General features: G+C 41.8%; 2 protein-coding genes across 5 annotated transcripts in view; one reads left to right on the top strand and one right to left on the bottom strand.

The window, feature by feature from the left end:
* The window catches only part of SCTR (secretin receptor), a 29614-nt gene extending 24739 nt beyond the window's left edge, over positions 1–4875 (bottom strand). For all 3 annotated transcript variants that reach the window (XM_083490635.1, XM_083490636.1, XM_083490637.1), the window contains exon 1: positions 1874–4875. In XM_083490635.1, the coding sequence (XP_083346761.1) occupies positions 1874–1918 (45 nt within the window). In that variant the 5' untranslated portion in view covers positions 1919–4875. The remainder of the gene's footprint in view (positions 1–1873) is intronic.
* A 909-nt stretch (positions 4876–5784) lies between these two features.
* The window catches only part of CFAP221 (cilia and flagella associated protein 221), a 30708-nt gene continuing 15277 nt past the window's right edge, over positions 5785–21215 (top strand). Inside the window, exons 1-8 of one of the 2 annotated variants that reach the window (XM_083489293.1) lie at positions 5785–6115; positions 11840–12027; positions 12784–12884; positions 13923–14009; positions 14129–14224; positions 15866–15966; positions 19420–19523; positions 20368–20527. In XM_083489293.1, coding sequence (XP_083345419.1) covers positions 11886–12027; positions 12784–12884; positions 13923–14009; positions 14129–14224; positions 15866–15966; positions 19420–19523; positions 20368–20527 — 791 coding nt within the window. In that variant the 5' untranslated portion in view covers positions 5785–6115; positions 11840–11885. Of the gene's footprint in view, positions 6157–11839; positions 12028–12783; positions 12885–13922; positions 14010–14128; positions 14225–15865; positions 15967–19419; positions 19524–20367; positions 20528–21215 lie in introns of both variants that reach the window. The other variant, XM_083489294.1, reaches the window with a different exon arrangement.

Below are 21215 nucleotides of genomic sequence, written 5' to 3'. Positions count from 1 at the left end.
GTTTGCATAGCCATCCCCAAGCTAGAAGAGGGAGACGGAGCACTCCGTCTCCCTCTTCTGCCTTCAGGGACAGCCTCTCTAGCCTCCGTGGGGCAGCGGCTTGCCCCGCTGTCCCTCAGCTTATGGGGCTGGCGATGGGGAGAAGCAAGCTCGCTTCTCCCCCCCCCCGCCAGCCTTCAGATCAGGTTGGGGAATAGCGGGGTGGCGGCGCTCCGCCTCCCCGCTATCCCCCGAGCTTGTGGGCTGCAGGCTGCTGCCTGCAAGCCTTGCGAGCCCGCAGGACCTCCCGCCGGGCTTGCAAGGCTTGCGGATGTCTTCCTGAAGCCTGGAGAGCGAAGAGGGGTCGGTGCGCAGCGACCCCTCTCGCTCTCCAGGCTTCAGCGAAAGCCTGCATTCGCCCCATAGGGCGCACACACATTTCCCGTTCATTTTTGGAGGGGAAAAAGTGCGTCCTATAGGGCAAAAAATACGGTATGTGGTTGTGGTGAGTGCACACCACAAGAGAGATTTGAGTGGAATCACTCATTGAGTGCACCTATTATCCAAAGCAGCATGGCTAATCCATGCTCAGTCATGTGCCAATTTCCCATAATTTTGCAGATTGGGGTGGGGAGAGACATAGGCTCTGCATAGGTTGTTTTTTATCTCAGGAAATCGGTGCCAAGTAGCTACTTCTTTTTACAGCATATTTAAAACAAATGTAAGACGTTATAATCACAAAAGTCAAAGGCAACCTGTGAGAGTCATTGCTTCCTATTGTGACAACAGGTCTAGCTATGGTTTTAAGCTAAGCAACTTAATTGGCGGAAATTTGTGTGTGAATATGAAAATCTGGTTATACAGGTCAAATAATACCCTTGTTTCCAAATAATAGTCTGATAGACTGTTGTACTTTGAGCAATAATTTTACCCAATCCTTAAATAATATTGGATACCTCATTTTTTAAATATTTGAAATGGATTGATTAAAAAAATGTTTAATTACAAACTCTATAGATTTTAAATTTTGTTTTGGGTTTTTTTTTAATGTTTTGCTCATTTCCACATGACATTTATTCCTCTAGCCCCAACTGAACAACACTGCATTATGGAAACAAGCAAGCAAGAAATAAAATTTTGAACAGGTGTATGTCAACAAAGCTATTTATTTCTCATATAATTTAGTATATCAGTTACAATCAATAATGATTATATAAAACATAAGCAAATATGCTTTTAACCAGCAGCTGTCTCAATATGGTTTATGAAGATAAAGAAAGCAGCTGTCATAAAACTTACGTTTATAGACTGAACAAATCGGGAGACTATCCATTCAGCTAATCCCCTCTGCATATGCACAGCACTTAAGCATTCTAGTCCCCATAGCACACAGAAACTATTTGAGGACAAGACTGTGCTACATGGTCTGAAAAGTTTACTTTTCCACTGAGCACACCTTTAGGGAAAGAAACTTTTCCCAAGGAAAATCGCATGCATTCCTAAATTGAAGCTGCCAGTGTGAATGTGCTCCCCTAAAATAACTAAACTCTAATCTCCCTTCTAAAGCACACTTTTCCTATCCTCTCACCGCTTTGCTGATGCATCAGAATGTTTTGTATGGGACATATAAGTTTTTAGGGAGTTTCATGTCCTCTCCTTGGGGAATGAAGCTCAGAATTTTTCCAGCTTTATCCCACAGTGCTTTGTTTATTCAGTAAGAAAAATGCCTTGGTGTTCAGTAGGGCTTACTCTCACAGAATTATATATATATATATAGGATCATAGCCTTAGTGCATTAACCAGGCTCTCACAAATTTCTCCCCCTTTCCCTTTTCAGCGGATGGGCTCTTGTGTTTGCAGCAAAACAATAACACAAGGCTCTTTGGTTACTTACAGTTAGTGTCGAAGAAGAAAGGATTATTATTACGATGGTCCACATGTTCAGCTGTTGTCTGTCTCTTTCATCTCCCAGGCACAGGATCAGAAGTCATTTCAATGGGCAATCCTCAGCAGCTTCTCTCAGTCTGTTTCCTTGGGTTCCTGAGCTCGCCTCATCTTTCGCCAGTGCTGTTGCTTCTGTTACTGAGTCCCAGGAAGGCTCTTGGTGCCTCTTTGAAGCAGGATGCTTGACACACACCTCACACTGCAGGCAACTCTGCAGTCCATGCCCCAGGTATCTTCGTCACCCATGCCCCCTTTCATTACTCATTGTTATCGCTGCACTCGAGCAAGGAAAGGTCAATCTTTTACGTTCCCACGGTAAGGGCAGCAAGAAAAGTTCTGGCACAGATATCACAGGAGCCGGGGGGGTGGGGGAGAGAGATAATTTAATATCCTGGAGACTGGAAGGAAGCAGGTGAGCACACAGGAAAAAAAACCTAGTGGGATGGGGTGGGGGGAGAGCTTTGCACAATGGGATTCAAGCTGACCCAAACGCCTCTGCTAATGTCTGCCTGGAATGATGACCGGAGAGCACAAGGGAAAACTGATGGAGAGAGACTAACTTCAATGGAAATGAAAGCTCCACTCCTGCGGAGCTTTAGTAGGAGCAAGCTTCAGTGGGTGGGTATATGGAATATGATTCATTGTTCACACTCACGTGGGTAGGGATGCAAGTACTCCCTGGAAGCTACATATGGTGACAACTATATTGATCCAGTGTAAAAAGTAGGGCAGCAGCTGCCACAGGTGCAGCCCATGCCTAATCACATTTATTCAAGACTTATACATCTAAGTAATGGTACAGAAAACTGCATCCTTGTATTATTGACTTTTGGGGGGAGGGCAGAGTTATAACCTGGTAAAATCATTTCAGAGCTCTCGACCAAAAACAAACACATACAGCTGCATTTCATGCCTCCACCTCTTGAACACACATGCTTATTATCAAATGTGAAATTTTACTACAGACCTGAGTCCCCGCTCTTGTCGTGTCTTACTGCTGGCTTGCACTGATTATATTTGGTATATGCCACATCCTTTTTTTAATTGCTGCCCAAGTAGCCCATTTAAAAAAGGGTAGCTATGTCCAGGAAGAGGATATTGCACTCTAGAATGTTTTACCTGCCTGCATTTCTGATATTTGATCTGCCACAAAATGTTAATCACTGTGCAGCAATACAACAAATGCAAAAGAGAAAAAAAGGAAAGGCTAATGTAGAATTAAATTAGAAGCATTATTTTTCTTATAATGCTACAAGACCATATTAAATATACTTTGGGCTAATATTATCAACATCCATAGGTACTGAGATGATTTGCTCCCGCAGATATTCTGAAGAACCCAGAACAACATTAGTAAACCGCAGAACTACTGTGGTCCAGCAATTTCCCTGTCTGGCAGCCCAAAACATTTTGATGTGTCACGCAAAGGACAAGATGGCGATTTCCATCACCCCAATTCCATATTGAAAAGCTAACCCGTTGGACTAATTTAAACAGGACAGCATTCTTTACTGCACCTCAGGGCAGCAGACTAGCTTAGAAGGCACAGGGCAAGCTGTCTGGCTCACACAGCACTCTGTCCACTCTGCATGCCTTAGCATATGAGGCAGCTGCCCAGTTCTGCCCAATGGAAGAGCTAGCTCTGTAAAATCCCTGTTGTCCCCCCAACTTTTTAAAGGCCTAGTTTGTGGCAATTCTTCTGCCTTGCACAACACAACTGGTGCATCAAAGATTCACATCCATATTGGCGAAGTACCTTTGCTCTATCTGGTGCAGAGGAATGGTTCATGAGACAGCTGGTGATGTGGTTGATGACGCTTTACCTTTCTGCAATGTTTGCCCTGCATTTAACAAAAGAATCTAACAAGAGCTCCCTGGACTGGGCCAATGGCCCATCTAGTCCAGCCTCCTCTTCTCACAGTGGCCAACCAGGTGCCTAAATAGGAAGCACACTTAAGCCAGACCTGAATACAAGACCATTCTCTCCTCCTGACCCCCAGCCATGAAGCCCTTTGGAAAATTCCAGAGATCAGGTATTTGAGAGAAGGAACAGGACAACAGATTCCGTCTCCATTGGCAGAATTTTAACCTGCTTTGCCTGCTTGTATCTTCACCATTACAATGTCCTGCTGCAACACAGTTCCTTTCCCGTTACCTTTCATTGCCCTTTTTCTTAACTTCCTCATTTGTGTTTCATTTTTGAATTAGACAGGTAGTCTACTAACAAAATAATGAGACTTTTGTTTGCTTGGGATTGCTATGGCTGGCTATTAAGCACCAGCCACATCCCCTTGGCAAAGGCAAGGCTGCATCCTAATAGTCAGAAGTGTTTCTGTTATAAGGTGGCATATGAGGCAGCAGTTCCACCTTCAGGTGGTAAGGTCATCGTCAGATACGACAGGGAGCAAGACGCCTTCCTCTTGCTTGTTTTGAACTTCCAGGTCATGCATATAACACAGGGCCGCATTTAGGTTTGATGAGGCCCTGAGCTACTGAAGGTAATGGAGCCCTTTATATGTCCAGCTGTCCTTTGTCAACAACAAATTGTCACTGTTTTTTGTGTTGATTACTTACATCACAGGAGCCTACACCACACAAAACACTGTTGCTGTATGTAGGTTTTATTCTATTTGTTTTTTATTTTAAATTTTGGAAATATACATCAAGGTTTTTCCCCCCTGTAAATTTTTTTTTGGGGCCCCCAAGAGAGTGGGGTCTTATGCTATAATTTGTTTACCTTATACGTAAATCCGGCATTAATATAACATGCAGCTAAGGCACTGCTTATTATCTCACAGTTACATGTAGAAGCAAGGTGAGGGACTGTTGCACATAACTTTTAAAGTTGTGTCTTCTAGTGCAGTGGTTTTGCAAACCTTATGCCTTCAATGAATGCTTTTTACATCAGTCAGACCCTGAGGGTCTGCTGTGGATCTGCTGCATGTTGCAAAGGATTCTTATATATCAGGGAAAGGTTGCAGACAGAAATCGGGATTGATGGGCAAGCTGTATTACATGGAAAACTCCCTACAATTCTTACTGAGAGAAGCTCTGACAAGCTTCCAAGATCCCTGGAGCTACAATACTTGCAATAATTAATGTCTAAAATAGGGGTTGGGGAGGGGGGATATAATCTGACCAACCCTGGAAACCCTTGTTTTGTCTTCTAATCTTAGGTGTGCAGATGCTGGCGGCTGATATGCCTGGAAGCATCAAAAGCTACCATATGCCAAGTCAGACCATTGATCTATCTAGTTCCGTACTGTCCAAGAGTTAGATTCTAGAATTGGTTTTGAATCGCAGAGGCAACCCTGGAATATAAGGAATGAATACTACTATTACTGCTGCGGCTGAGCCTGGACCTGGCCTTTCACCTCTGACGGAAGAAGGGCCACAGCCCACTGGGACAGCATCTGCTTTGCACGCAGAATCCCCAGCACCTCCAGGTCGGACAGGGAAAAGACTTCTGCCCCAAACCCCAGAGAGTGGCTGCTAGTCAGTTCAAATTAAGCCCGGTAAATAAAGCCACTAACATGCTGGAAGGCAATTTACAGATAACAATAAGTGCACTGCTAAAAACATACCCAAAAAAACAAACATTAAAAGCAATTAGCCATGGAAAGAATTAATCTATTGAAGCCATACCAGAAATTAAAGCAACGCACGACACCAGCCCTTTCGTTAAAAGCAGCTTCCAAAAGTACAGTACAAGCGCCGGAGGAGAAACCCATGTCTTTCTCATCCTCCCTTTCAAACTCACTTCACTAACCTGCTCAAACTAATGGTATAGCCCCCTCTGTCTTGAAAACTCTTTCCGAGGTAGCAAGCACGAAGTTTTTGTTTTTTGTTTTGTTTTGTTTTGCTTTTAAGGAACCTAAAGCCACAGCTTGAAGCATAAACCTGTGGGGAAAACAGAAAAGCCTCCTGCTGCCTGGCGGGCTTCCCTTCCTCGCTTCCCCCCCGGCCGAGAATGGCACGGTCCACAGCGTGCTGAGTGCCTCGGAACGGCGGCTTGGCGACCGGCTTAGCAACGGAGGTGGAGGGACAAGCTCCGTGCGGAGGGGAAGGGCGGGTGCCGCCGCCTTCTTTTTGCTCCCCTCGGCCTCCCCATGCCCCTTCCCCGCGCAGCCCCCCACTGCCCACCCGGCTCCCCCGGCTGGCCTTGGGCTGCGTGGAGTGACCCGCACGCACGGTAGGTCCCTCCTTGAGCCCAGAAGAGCCAGGGAAGGGCTGGTAGGTTTACACTGGGGGCCCGGCAGGTTGCAAGCGCAGCAGGCTGTTGTTTGCCCGGGGATTCATTGTCAGAGCAGAAACTCCCCTGCGTGAGGCAGCGGACGAGGGTGTGGGTTTGTTGTTATTGTTGTTGTTATTATTATCATTGCAACTATTTCCCCATCTGTCCCAGTGTTGTCTATTCCAGGGTGCAATGCAATGGTTCCCAAACTTTTTTCAGGCTGCTTCCCACCCCCTTTAGTTCCACAAACTCATTCATAGTGCCCTCTTAAAAGGCATTATTCAAAATAACGGTTTGCATAAGCCACATCATAAAATTTAGAACAGGAACAATTAATTGCGTGTTTCTTCAGAATCCAATTAAAACTTTTTAGTTTAATTCAACATAACTGAGGGATTTGATCCACTGATGACACCAGTTTCCCACAGCCTGGTAGTCATTTATGCCTCCAGTGCCACCCTGACACCCCCTTAGATGTTTTGCTTTTAAGGAACCTAAAGCCACCCCCATAAATGACCCTTGGTATCCTACTGCCCATTGCATTATAGACTAAATATTTGGCATGTGGTCCTTTTTAGCTCCTGGAGAATTGGGTTGCTTCTCTATGCAGGCTCAGGCCTCATCGGCCTCCTTAACCACTAACTCGGCTTGTAGTGAGTTTCTACATGAGCAACTGCAGACAACACCCAGGTGTTGCTAACATGGCACAAATGTTAGTTTGAGGGTCATACATGTCTACTGCTTCAGGCAGCAGATTGTCGAGTACAGGTGACCAACCTGTGGCATGGGTGCCATAAGGGGCCAGGGGCGTTGGTGGTGCACTTCAACAAGGGTGCTTGAGAAAGAGGTCCTGTGGCCTTAGATAATGGCCTGCTATTGTTCCTTTCTCTTCAGTGCTGCCCTGCTACTAGCTAAAGATACACCTGCCTCTGGATACAAGGAGAATTTTATATGCACTGAGGTGGTGTGGACTGGAGTTGTAATACTACATAGTGTGGACTTAGTGTGCTTGCCCAAATGTTTGGCTATCACTCTTCTAGAAATACCTGTGGAAGTTTGTCCCATCCTTGTATTTTTTTAAGAGTCCATGTTCTCTTGAGATCCCACTATACAAAGGGAGGTTGAGCTGAGCTGGAGTGTCTGGCCTAAACTCATCCAGAGACCTTCATGGCTGGTTGGGAATTTGAACCCAGGTCTTCCGAGTGATAGGCACAAGTTCTCACACATTTTATTTTTTAAGGTACATTGTTCTCTATTTATTTCCCACCATAAACAGTATGTTCCAATATGGCACATACAACCTATTTTAGAATAGATAGGTGAGGAAGCTGTGTTGTGCAAGAAACACATAGCACAGGGTTGGTACCAAAAGCAGCAGTTCATCTCCCCTCTCCCTCAGTTTGGGTAGTATTGCTGCCCTCATTCTCCATCTGGCTGCAGCCATCATTTATGTAGTTCGGCTCAGGAATGTGTGACAGTATCATCAAGATACGGGGTAAGCATTATGGGGCGGGGCGGGCCAATTTGAAAGTGGGATGCTGTTTCAGTGTCCACTTTATGTCAAGTATTACCAGTGCTATTTTTCTAGAAAAAGAGGTGCCAGAACTCACCACAAATGCCTCCCTTGTTCTCTTATAATAGCAATGGCGCCCACCTGAGAGGTGCCAGAACTGAGTTCTGGCAAGTTTCGGCTGGGAAAAAAGTCCTCAGTATAACATGTAATTCCACCCAAAAAATTTGCTCCTCTTCTCTCCCTTTCTGTTCCAAGGCTTCACCTGGTTTTGCGATGTCATGAAGGGGTTGGCTGAGACAGACGTCCAGCAGATGAAGTATTGTGAGCACAACAGATGGTTTATTGCTTAATTTTTTGTGGCAAGCCCTAGGCTCTATTTACATTTAGATATCTCTGCTTACTTCAACTGGACCTGCAATTCCTCTTAGCTGCTGCTGCTGCCTTTTGTAATTGTCTTCATGAAGTAAACAACTCATTCTAAAGTTATTTAAAGCAGGGAATTGAAATGCCGTTACTATAACTCCACATATTAATGTCTAACAAATGAAGAGGAAGTTGGAAAAATTAAGATATTTTTAAAAGATTGCCCGAGGAGATTAATTTATCATACTCTAAAAAAATAATCAGATGGACCTTGAGAGCAGCTCATGTTCCTTTCCAGGAACATTCTGAGATGGATGGAAATAAACTTTCTGTACATTACATTTGTTTGGTCAGGACCTGTTTCTTAAGCATAAGAGTATATCTGAATTGTGATCCTTTTATGTGGCAGAATTATGGATTGTTGACTTACTCTAAAGCATTTGAGCCATTATGAGGTTCTTAAAGTTAATGAAGTTTGGCAATTATAATTAACATTACTGTCTGGATTTCTGTGATGAAGCCTTAATTTGTGTGTCTGATGTGTCAGATTGTTTGCTGAGAAATGGCCTTTGCTCTATTTGGAAGACAAACACAGTTCTCGTTTTCAGTTCTGGCTTTTCAATATTAAAACAAAATAAATAAACAAATCTGTCAGAAAGGGCATTTGTTTTCCTTGGGATTCTAAGTACAGTACTATGTTTACTCAGAAGTAAGTCTAGCTTTGATCAATGGGACTTGATCCTGTCAAAATCCTGTCAAAAGGATTTTAACCTGAACCATAGAAAGGGCTAAGCACTTACTTATAAGGAGAGTTCAAGGGGAGTCTGCTTTGGTATCACTGAGAATGGAGAAGATTAGTGTGAGCAGCAGTTACTCCGAAACAATTAGTGAGAGAATATTGGTGTCCCCCTTGTGATACTGATTTATTTATTTTTTATTTAACCGGATTTATATACTGCTTAAACATCAAAACCTCTAAGCGGTTCACATGAAAACAAACAAACATTTAAGAATACTGATAAAATCAGAGATTAAAAATAAATTGGCCTAATTGTTTTTCCTAAATATAAATAAGTAGGGGCTGTGCTCCCCTTGCCAGTCCCCCACATTTAACCCACCAGAGATTCCCTTTTCCTCCCCATGCAACTACTAAACTTGCTTTTCACCCATTTCTGAAGCCACTTCTCCCTTCTGTTCTGCAGCCCTGCTTTACACTCCTGTTTTCATGCCTATACCATGAGAATCTCCTGAATCTTCTTCCTCCCTCTCATCCCTATTCCTTTCTACATTTTCCCCAGCTATGAAGCATCCACCGTCTCCTATTCTTCAGACCTTTAAGGCCCTTCTTTCATCTTCAACCTCATTCCCATGCCTCTTGCTTCCTCCTTTTGAGTAACTCTTCAGATATTCCATAGTACTTCACTCAAAACTGTTGTTGTTTAAAACCACATTTTCCATCTATCCCTGCTTTACTCAAACTTCTGCCATTGTTTTAAACCACCACTTTCCCCCTCTCAGTGTTACCTCCCTACTCCTGACCTAGGGCCACTGCTGTGGTGCAAACTGCCTTCTCTCTCTCTCTCTCTCCTTTATTTCTTTATTGCAAACACTCATAGATACATCCATTATACATAAATAAAAGAAAAAGAATAAAAACAAAAAATAGATAACTAACTTCAAAAAACAAATATTTTCAAATTAACTTCTACATAGGGAGTACAAGCCTTCTTTACACAGCTTTGGCTTGACTGCTTAATTCGAATCATGACTTCCCGCTATCCATGAACGTACTTAGTAAATCAATTTATTTTTTTTACAGATAACTGTATTTAGATGGTAAGTCTTGGAGAAACATTCTGATTGCCAGTAGGGTTTAGTCTATGCTAAGCCAAGTGATTCTCTGGAAGCCTTCTTTTTCCATGCAATTTATAAAGACATCCTATCCTTAATCTTTCTTTTGAGTGATTTCTTATTAGGTCTGTTAATTTGGTAAAGTGCCTTCTCTTTTCCCCACATCCCCTTTCCTGACTTCATGCAAATCCAGGATTGTGGTGAGGTGCTACCAGTACTGCACAGTGGGTGCTGCACAATGGCAGCTCAACATTTTATGTATTATGTATGTACAGGAAGAAATCAGCAGGTTTTTTTAAAAAACCATGCATTCTAAAACAAGGGGCTGGATTCAGCTAACAGGTCCTGCTAGCAGAAGCCTGCACAAGGACTTTGTTGACTCAGTAGGGCTTTCCTCGCTTTCCTCCCCCTGTGCCCCCCAAGTTGGCTCGGGTGGGCACAGGGAACAGCACAGCAGGGAAAGAGAGGGCCGTTTGTTCCATCAGGCAAGCAGAAATGCTTGCGTTGACAGCAGTCTGGTTAGTGCTACGTTGAATTCCTCCCAGAATTACATATTTAAATAAACATCAAGTTTACGTTTCTGGGTAGGCTTCCCTAAGCAGAAATGTATTTAGTAGGAATTAATAACAGCAAAGGTGCCTATTGTCATGTCATATGGCACTTGTAAAAATGCCAGTTCCATAGATTGAAGCAGGCGCATACAGGGAGGGGGGCCAGGGCTTTTTTCCAGCCAAAACTTGCCAGAACTCAGTTCTGGCACTTCTCAGGTGGGTGCCATTGCCATTCTGAGAAAATGTGGGAGGTGTTCATGGTGAGTTCCAGCACCACCATCCCTCTCTCATTTTCGGACAATAGCACTGGTGAGACAGTCCTCCAAGTAAACTGGCTCCAGGTTGTTAAGGGATTTTTTTACTAATAGCAGCACCTTGAATTTGGCCTGGTAACAAACCAGTAGCCATTGCAGATCTCTGAGCAGAGATGTAGTAATCTGACAGCGTCTAGATTTCATCCTCCTATTAAGGTTTAAGCTTTCCCCGCCCCCCACTAAACTTTGTTCGACAAACCTGTTGCTGAGGGAACTGAGACATATCCTTCCGTGTCTACCCTGTTTCCAGATGAGTGAGTTTGGGGAAGGAAGGATTATAGAACAGATTTGTAAAAAGCCCCCTCCTTGTTGTGTATGCCACGTGAGAATCACCTTCAGGCAACTAAACAAGGAAGTGTCATTAAAAATTGTTGTTGGGTTTTTCTCCTGCCATAAAATAATTACATAGATATACGTGAGCAGGTAGGTTTGTACAATTAGTGGAGTTATTTGCATGTTGTTATGGCCATTATGAATGAATCTAATATCCTATTTATAAAGCATTTGTTGGTTTTTAAAGGGGGGGGGATTCCTTGGAAATGCTCGGCAAGCTGTGTAACAGTGTCATCCATGGCAGCAGGAATTGAACTTTCGACTAGGAATTTGCACAACAAGTGTCTTTGTGCATGCAGGATTTTCATATGTACAGTGGTGCCCCGCAAGACGAAATTAATTCGTTCCGCAATTTTTGTCGTCTAGCGAATTTTTCGTCTTGCGAAGCACGAAATCCCATAGGAATGCATTGAAAATCAATTAATGCGTTCCTATGGTCAAAAAAAGTCCAAACAAAGCCAAATTTGGTACAACAACAGTTTATTAACTGCTCTTTAAAGTCACACATACTGTAAAGAGCAGTTCAAAAATTGAAGGGAAAATAAATTAACTTTATAAACAAAACATGTCTTTGTTTTTAGACAAAGAAAACAAAGTCGCGAGACGTTTTCGTCTTGCGAAGCAAGCCCATAGGGAAATTCGTCTTGCGAGGCAAATCGAAATCGGAAAAAACTTTCGTCTAGCGAGTTTTTTGTCTTGCGAGGCATTCGTCTTGCGAGGTACCACTGTACTACTATATTTTTGCATTTGATTACAGGTAATGATCGTTTTGATGCCTGGGAAGTTGTATTAACCACAAGAAGATGGAAGTGGTGAAATCAGCTTGTTCCGAAGACTTCAGCAACACCAAAGAAACCCCTGAGAAACTGCAATCTCTTCTTTTGGACAGCCTGGTGGATGATACGAAGGAAGCAACTGATGTCCCCAATCGCCTTGTGGAATCCAGTAGGTGATTGGATATTCTTATGCAGGCGGGACTTCTTGATTTATAGGCTTTTGAAGGCCTTCGGGTGCTTCCAAATGTTAACTGTTTTCGGTGGGGTGCAAGGTTCATTACCAAGAAATCCAGGTTGTGCTGTTATAGTTGATTGGGAGGTCTTGCACAAAAAAACTATCTTCTAAAAGTTTAGACTTATTGGAAGAAGCTAAGAGATGGGGCAATGCATTGGATAGTGGGGGGGGGGCGGGGTAATACTTGCTTTGATACAATGCCATTTCCTTGCGAACAAATAAGAGGAAACACTTATTAAATAAACCAAGGTTATCTAATCTCCCTGAATGCTCAACAAATAGGTCATCTGAAAGACCTTCAGTCTTGCTCCTAATGAAGTTGACTGGTTGGCCAAGCAATCCAGAGATACACTGCTGCTGTGCAGGCAGAATGGCTGCTAAATCCTTTGCCCACTTAGCCCAAGCAGGAAGCGAGGAGACTTACAAAAAGACAACATCTGGGTTAGTGTGGTGAGGCTGATAGCAATGGGCAGGTTGGGAGCGGGTCCCTGATAGCTTTTTCGACAAAGAAGGTAGACTGATTAGACTGTGGCACCGATCTACCTAAGCTAATCACAGCTAAGCCTCATTAAAACAAATGGAACGCATTAGTCACTGCTAATTTTAATTGAGCTCTGATCCAGCTGATCTGACTCAGTATACCAATTATTGCTTCTGATTTCTTTCATTCTTTTTTTCTTCTCTTTTCAGAGATATTTAGAAAGCTTCTAAGAAATGATGTCATACAGGCTAAACCTGCCATCATGCACTTTGGAGGGTATATAATGGAACAACATCACCAGCAAGTACTGGTAAGTAATAATGGTGTTGTTAGGTAGCGGGCTGAAATGAAATAATTACACCTGGAATTGCCCACTGGCCACCTATGCTCATCACGCTAAACCATGGTTTAGTCTCAAGATGTGCATGAGCAGGACGGAGCCACAGAGCATCCTGGACTTGGACATTCTTATCCTCCCCCCTCCCCCTCCTGTACAGTTGGGAAAAGGACTTTGGTAGCATCTGCTTTTTGTTTCACTGGATCTCGAATTGTCATGCCATCCATAGAAGGGACCATGGTTTAGAGCAAGCCATTGTCAGATTCAAAACCATGGTTTATGAAGCTGGCTTGTTTAAACTAGTTGCAGTTGGTGGTAAACTACAATTCCTTGGGTTAGACAACACAGCTAGGGAAAAATCTCTATGTCAAGTCTATCCACACAGATTTATTTTTTCTAATTCCCGTCTTGCTCCTTAATTTTGGCAGGAAGTGTATTCTCCACCCTGGTTCCTCTGAAGCTTCAAACAATTATTGCATATTTTATGTAATATAGTGTAAAAGTGGCTGGGACATAAGCCAGCATTTGATGCAAGAGGTGATTCATTAGGAATTGAACTCGATTGGTCAGAACCGTGAAAATTATGTCTAAATCCATTTAAAAATAGATTTCTCCTCCATCCTTAGACACAAAGCAAGATTCAAGGGAAGTGAAAATGCTGCCAGAGCTTCTCCTTGGACCAGGGCAGCAAGTGGTGTGCCAGCTCTAAACTTGCTGTAGCTCCTTCCTGCTCATGAAAGTGTCTCTAAGCCGTAGTGTAAGCATAATATAGAAATGCGGCCACTGTCTTTTGATCACTTTCTGAATATCTTTTCATTTGCAAACGCAAAGGGGGAGAAAACCCGTAAGAACAATACTGAAGGAAATGATCGGTCAAGGAACTATTTTCCAAAGCTCACTAGATAGCAATTCGAATTCATGACAGTTAGACTGTCACTTTAAGATGTGAAAACATAGATGTTTGTTCTTAAAATGAAAGGCAGAAAAAACCCTGCTTATTTTGTTCTGTAGAAACTTCTGAATATTTCAAGCGAAGTTATAAATTTCCATGTTATTCCACCGGAGACAAAGTACTTTCAGATCAAATACAGCAAAATAGTAAGTGTCAGTAGTAACCTTCTCATCATTTGCATTTAATTCTTCACTTTCCATTTTCACATTGCAATATAAATGGCAGTTGGGCACTTCTTGGGAAATTACCGTTCTCTCTTTTACAGCAACGGCTTGTCCCTGGCTTGTCCTTCACAATTATGGTTGATTTCTGTGCTGATGAATGGCGATACTATTATGACTGCCTTAGAATCCATTCTCAGGTAAGACACCACAAAGGGGGGGGGGAATGTATATGTGGCCTCCTCCTCACTTTGTATGAGTGAAATAAATATGTTGTTGTACTCCATGATATATAAAAATAATGGATTGATCTTACAGATTAATATTACTCAATTTTATTCACTGTATTGTCAGTCAGTATTACTCATCCCTTTCCTTTGTGTTATTTTGTTCTGCCCTCAGTGAAGAGATAACACACTGAATTTGGGGGGAGGGGGAGGGAGGAGCAAACAGGTCTAATGTGAACCTAATGGGGAAATACTAGGAGTGTCTGGTTTGGTTTGAAATACAAAATAGAAGTGTTCAGAAGAACAATGGTTCCAGGTTTTTAAAAATCCTCGAAACTGGTCATTTTTTCAGTCAAATGCAGCAATTTTTTGTTGGAATGGATTATCTACACAGTATTTTCAGGCACAATCCTTACTGCAGTCTCCTTATAGGAAATACACTTGTGAAATTTGCATGGGAAATTCAACTCAGTGCTGCAGAAAAATTAAAATGAATCTTCTTAGAATGCTGAACATTTTCAGGAAAGCTTCTAAGTTTTTCAATTTTTCCTCATCCCCAAGAGGACTAGAAACATGCCTTTAAAGGCAAAAAAATGTCATTTATTGCCATTGGATGGAGAGATATATCTCTGTATAAGGCAAAAAGGTAAAGGTAAAGGACCCATGGATGGTTAGGTCCAGTCAAAGGTGACTTTGAGGTGGGGCGCTCAACTTGCTTCAGGCCGAGGTAGCAGGTATTTGTCCACAGACAGTTTTCTGGGTCATGTGGCCAGCATGACTAAACTGGTACTGGCACATGGAGGACCATGACAAGTGCCAGAACACATGGAAACACTGTTTACCTTCCCGTTGCAGCGGTATCTATTTATCTACTTGTACTGGCATGCTTTCAAACTGCAAGGCTGTTTATAAAAACCACTGGCATGTGTGGCTGGAATGTAGCCCACTGTACAATTTTAAAAGCCACATCCATTTCTCTGGTTTAGACTGCTCTGCCTCCTTTCTTTTAGCAAATGTTTCGTGCCACTGGGGAAGTGGTAATTCTGTATTGATTTGCTTTGGATGTTTGTATGTGATGCCAATAAAAGGTTTGATGATGATGATGATTTCTCTGGTTTTGGGCTGAAAAAAGTTCCCATCCCTGATTTAGTCTGAAAGCACACTGATTTGGCCATATGGCTGTCTAAATCTGTTTCCAGGTTCTCATATCTGAGAATGGAATAAGGCCGTAATCCTGCACACACACTGAACCTGTAGTCAGGGACCTCTCTTGTCTGTTGCTGCACAGTGCCTAATATATATTTGGCACTTTTTATAAATAATAAACAATTGTTCTGATAATAAGTAAGTCTTGCATCTTGGTAAACATGTATAAAATCAGACTGAATATCTTTCCCCTACATTGTGTATGTTCCTATAATGATAGGGGAGGCATCTCCATTATTCTCTATTGAAAGCCAGTCATTTTTCACAAAATTCCTGCAGTCCATGTAACCTTGGTTCTTGTAACTCAGTAGTACAAGATGAGCCAGTTAGTAACCACCCCAGTGCATGTCAATTAATATTTATCTCTTGTAACAGTCTGTGTAATTTCCTTCTTGGTTCTCCCTCCAGGGCGATGACACGTTGCTGGTTCCTCTACATGCCTATCCTGTGATGAACACTGTAGAATTTCCATCCTTCATTAATTTATCTGATGTTTCTCTAGGACAATGGTAAGCTGTTATGATGTTTTAAAAATTAAACTGTTTCTCATGTGTTGCTAAAATAATTAGCTTAATGTGACGGGTTGGGGAGAGGGCCGAACGAAACAGAGCACCTTTTCATATGATATTAACTCAATCAGGAAATACAGTTGCATCTGGTTTTATTTTATTTTTTTAAAAGATATTTATTGCAATTTTTAAACAACAAACAAACCACCAAACATATAAAATACCATCACCATACACACACAAAAGTCAGAACAAAATTAAAAAATAAACAAAGAATGAAAGAAGAGTACATATAAAATACATCTGGTTTTACCATAGCAGTGTGCTTTCAGTGGGCAGGCATTGTAAAATATATTTGATTATTCTGAAAGATTATCTGTGACTGTAATGCTGTATTTCTCCAAGGCTGATGAGATTTCTGAGAGACAGTGTTTATATTCCAGCAGTATTCTGCCACTACGGTAGCCTTGGTTGTATAAATGCTTTTCATTAGCACCGTGGTCTTACTACAGAGTTATAGTACAGAGATGATGTGTTCTAGAAACAAATGAAGCTGACTTATAACAAATCAGACCATTGTTTTCTCCTCCTCCAGAGGGTAGGACTCAAACCAATGGCTTCAAGTTACAAGAAAGGAGATTCCAACTAAACATCATGAAGAACTTTCTGGCAGTGAAAGCTGCTGGACAGTTGAAACAGTCTCCCTCGGGAGGCGGTGGACTCTCCTTCATTTTGGGTTTTAAAGCAGAGGAAAGACGGCCATCAGTCATAGATGTTTTAGTTGAGATTCCTACATTGCAGGGGTTTGGATTAGATCAGCGGTCAGCAAACTTTTTAGCAGGGGGCCGGTCCACTGTCCCTCAGAACTTGTGAGGGGAAGGACTATATTTTGAAGGGAAAAAAATGAACCAATTCCTATGCCCCACAAATAACCCAGAGGTGCATTTTAAAGAAAAGAACACATTCTACTCATGTAAAAACATGCTGATTCCCGGACCGTCCGCGGGCCGGATTTAGAAGGCAATTGGGACGGATCTGCCCCCCGAGCCTTAGTTTGCCTACCCATGGATTAGATGAACCTTGGGTCATCCAGCTCTGCAATTCTATGATGCTAAACCCTTGAGCTATGACTTCCCGATGCATGAAAGTCCCTGGTTGTGGACCCAGAATCATTCTCCTGAATGCATTCAAGTGAGGGAGAGGAAGCGCTTTGAATGTGATTTAAAGGTATAGTGTGTGTGTGTGGCATCTACTCACAGGTCTCATTGGAACCATTTTGCTTTTAACTCTCTCTCTCTATATATATATATATATATACACATACATACTTACAAATTCTGCTCATTAAGTGAAAGTAAGTTTATTCTTTAAAAAAATTCTCTCCTGAGTCCCATGATCAATTCCATTCTTCACATACACCCATCTCACCCTGTCCACCCATGGCTTCCTTCTTAGGAAGGCCACAATTGCTACCCAAATTGGAAATGTTAAAAACCTATCAAGCAGGGAATCTCCTCTTCATCCAAACTTTTTTTAAAAAAAGTTTCAAGGCAATACTGCATATAAACTACATTCCTTATTAATCAGCTAGACAGGATTTTAGTCAACAGTTTATAGAATGTTGGAGGAGTTTGAGTAAAAAATAATAATTTTTTTTTTAACAAAGTGGAGAATATGCTGTGGTTTTTCTAAGTCATTTTGTTTTGACTAGTTAAAACCAGACATGCAAAAATCCTTACAGATAGGCTTGGATTTTGGAAAATGCATAGGGCATCCAACAGGCGGGTGTCAGCCAGCTAGGAATCCAAAGCTGCTTTTTTAGCTTAGGATACGGGTCTAATCATTGGCTGAGAAGATGAGCCTAATCCCAATAACCTGTGAATAAGCCTTATTGATATCAGTAGATGTAACTAAGCAAGAGCTGCATAACGGTTCCAATAGTTTCATGTTATCCGTCCTGGATGCTACCTCTTAAAACCACAGATGGAGAAGTCAAGTTTCTGAAGGCAGCCCTGTTTAGGGAAGTTTTTAATGTCTGAAGTTTTATTCTGCTTTTAATGTTCTGTTGAAAGCCACCAAGAGTGGCTGGGGAAATCCAGCCAGATGGACTGGGTAGAAATAAATGATGATGATGATGAATGCTGCTCAGTCTAGAAAAATGGATGTAGTTTCTCTCTGTTGATCTATTTATACATGCAGTGTGCAAGTGGGGTGGGGATCTTTATGGGGTGGAGTAGTCAAAACTGTGACCTACAACCTGAGTGACTGTCAGAGGAGTTTGTTGAAAACTAAATTGTAAAACACCTGATCTATGAGGTCACACCATTTTTAATTCAGGAGGTGCAGTGCAATTCTGTACACATCTACTCGGAAGTAAGCCCCATTGAGTCCAGTGGGACCCCAGGCTCGCAGGATCTCATTTGTTTTTTGCTAGAACCCTGAGATTCACAGAGCAAAACCTGGTGCAAAAGACACATGCTTGGAATTAAAGAATTATCAGTCCAGGAACCACACAGTGTTTCCATGCAAGGACCCACTACTGGTTATCTCAAGCTTCTGTCGTTTCAGCAGTAGAATTTGCTGGGCTAGGCAGGTTATCCTGTTTCCTCTGTTATTAAACAATTTGGTGTCAGAAATCTTTGTTGATCTAGAGCAAACTACCCAAAGATTTACCTTCTGCCCAAGCCTCATAAAATTAAAAACACTGTAGTGATGACTGCTTTTTACCCATGAAAACATTACAGCTGCCTTTTCTTTCTTATTATTTTCATAAAATAATATAAATTTTCATTCAAGATAATATGGTAATGAAAAAATACAGCATCAGAGCAAATTAAATACATGTTTGTTTTGCAGATTATTGTGTTTTTTCTCTTCCAGGAATTGCTAATTTTAATAAAAATACTACTTTATTGTCACCTGTCTCTGGTTCATATATTGCATTAATTTGACAAGGGTTTCATATTCGTGTCTCTTTGTACTTACGTTTCCGACAATTTTTTTATTATTTCAATACATCAGGAAAGAACGGTTTGTGTAACTACACAAAATCAAATCCAGTTATATATAAAGGCCCTACATCACTTAGTGCAGAGTCAGACTAAAAATAATTGCAGAAAGAACAGCAACCAGTTTAGAAAAGATAGGGCATCGCAACATACAACTGAATATGTTTGGGATCCCGTGATCAATCCCAAACATTACTGATCCAGGTCTCTCTGGATATCTTTATAGAAGACTTCCATTGCTGAGCAATAGCCATCTCAAGCTGCTACCAGCAGGAAAAGAGCCAACTTTTGCGTTTAACAGTTGGATTAAGGTCACTTTGCAGGGCTAAGGAGGGGTTTGTACTTACCTGCTCAGTACATTTCTATCTGTCATGCTGCCCAGGGGTGGGCAGATGTGCTAATGAACATTATTTCTGATTCTTTTGTCCTGTATCACCTTTTCCAGTAAAGAATATGTGATTCCCCTGGATTGCAGCTGTCCCATAGATTTTGAGTTCCACATAGACTATCTTCAGCCTCACAAAGCCTTTACGGTTCATCCAACATCTGGTAAAATCTTGGGAGGGGGAGCATTACTTCATTAATGTGTGAATGCTAGTATTTTAAATAGCGTGTACTGTATATATAAACATATTATAGTGCAATCTGCCACCACCTCTCATGCTGGGCTGGGTAGGTAGGTGGGTGGGTGGGTGGAATGAGGAAAAGTGTCCCTTCACCCAGCTAAGACAACTTTCCAGCAGCTGCTGAATTTGTGGGTTGGCAGGAGCCAATGGAAAGCCCCAAAATGTGGGGTTCAGTGGGAAGGGCCGACCCAAGCTGGCCCATAATTCTCTGGATCTCAAGCCAATCTCACTGTCCTGTCCACCCACTCCAAAGTCCCACTGTGGCTGCCATGCGTGGCAGGGCTGTAGATAAAGCCCCATCGGTGGTAGGGAGGATGTTAGGATTGCCCCCTACTCCACAAATTAAGAACAGAGATTTTATTGCTACAACCTCCCCAGTTGAAGAAAAGGAAGCCTATGAGCATCGAACTGCTGCTAGACTACAATGCCCATCATTCCTGGAAATTGGGCCATGTTGCCTTGAGCTGATGGCATAGCTTATCTGCACCAAGATGCTTCCAAAAGGTTGAACTTTTGGGATAATCATGTTTGTTTGTTTGTTTGTTTGTTTTTACCAAGAAGCGCCACCAGCTGCTGAACTATACTAGTAATTCGCTTTTCCAATCACCTTGCCAAATTCGCATTACCTTTAATGCCTCTCAAACTAAGCTTCCAAAAATCCCTGATTGTTCTGTACAATTTCTTTCAGTCATAAAAGTGCTGTGATTTCAAGGTGAATGCACTAACTATTTTTTTTGTTTTTGTTTTAATTCACTCATTCACTACAGGAATAATTCCTGCCAACGGGAAAGCAGAAATTATGGTAAAATTTGCACCATTTGAATATGGAACAGCCCAGATGAAAATGGAGTTGTGGATTTCACAATTTAACTCAAAACCTTATATATGTGCGTTCACAGGAACATCATCGCCACGCCCTACATTAACGTATGTGTGGCCGGTACTTGCTTTGAACATTTTTTAAAAAAATCATTGTGTGTTTCACTGAGAAACCTTTATAAAATAATATTTCCTGGGGAGGGGTGTACCATACAGTGTGTGTGTGTTAGAAACAAATGAGCCAAGATGATATAAATACATCAGGCTGAATCCAGAGTAAATGAGTAAGTAAATGTGGTGTTAGGCAACATTGAAATCAGAGGAAAAGGTTAGCTACAAAGTCCTGTAGATTTAAGTGGGAGGTAAGTTCCTCTAACTTTGGATCCAGCCCATCATTTTGTTTGGAAAAAGCTGCAGTAAAGATACTTCTTAATAATGCTTTGAGAACAGTAATGTCATTTTTTTACACCAGACTGAATTTCAGCATCATATGTTTATAATTAGGGAGGGAAAGAGCTGCCTTAGTTTCCAGGCCATGTCAGTTTCATGTGCTCATTCCTAGTTCCATTCTGTCCCATTTCTGCATTAATGTGTATTTAAATAAAAATCTGGATGAAAACGTATAGTTAAATATGTATTTTTAAGAGTTGACATTTTTTTCTCAGGGTATGCATTTCTCAACATATTTTATCCTAAAATAAGCATTTTGGGTAACTAATATGGAGTTGAGAACTGTGTCACAAAATGCACTTCAGAAGTCACAGAAATATGATTCCCTAGCAGAGATGAGTATTTT

This window comes from Podarcis liolepis, assembly GCF_965112155.1.
Source record: "Podarcis liolepis genome assembly, chromosome: 1".
Taxonomy (NCBI): Eukaryota; Metazoa; Chordata; class Lepidosauria; order Squamata; family Lacertidae; genus Podarcis; species Podarcis liolepis.
Note: the sequence above shows the minus strand (reverse complement) of the source record. Positions and strands in the feature narration are given on the sequence as shown.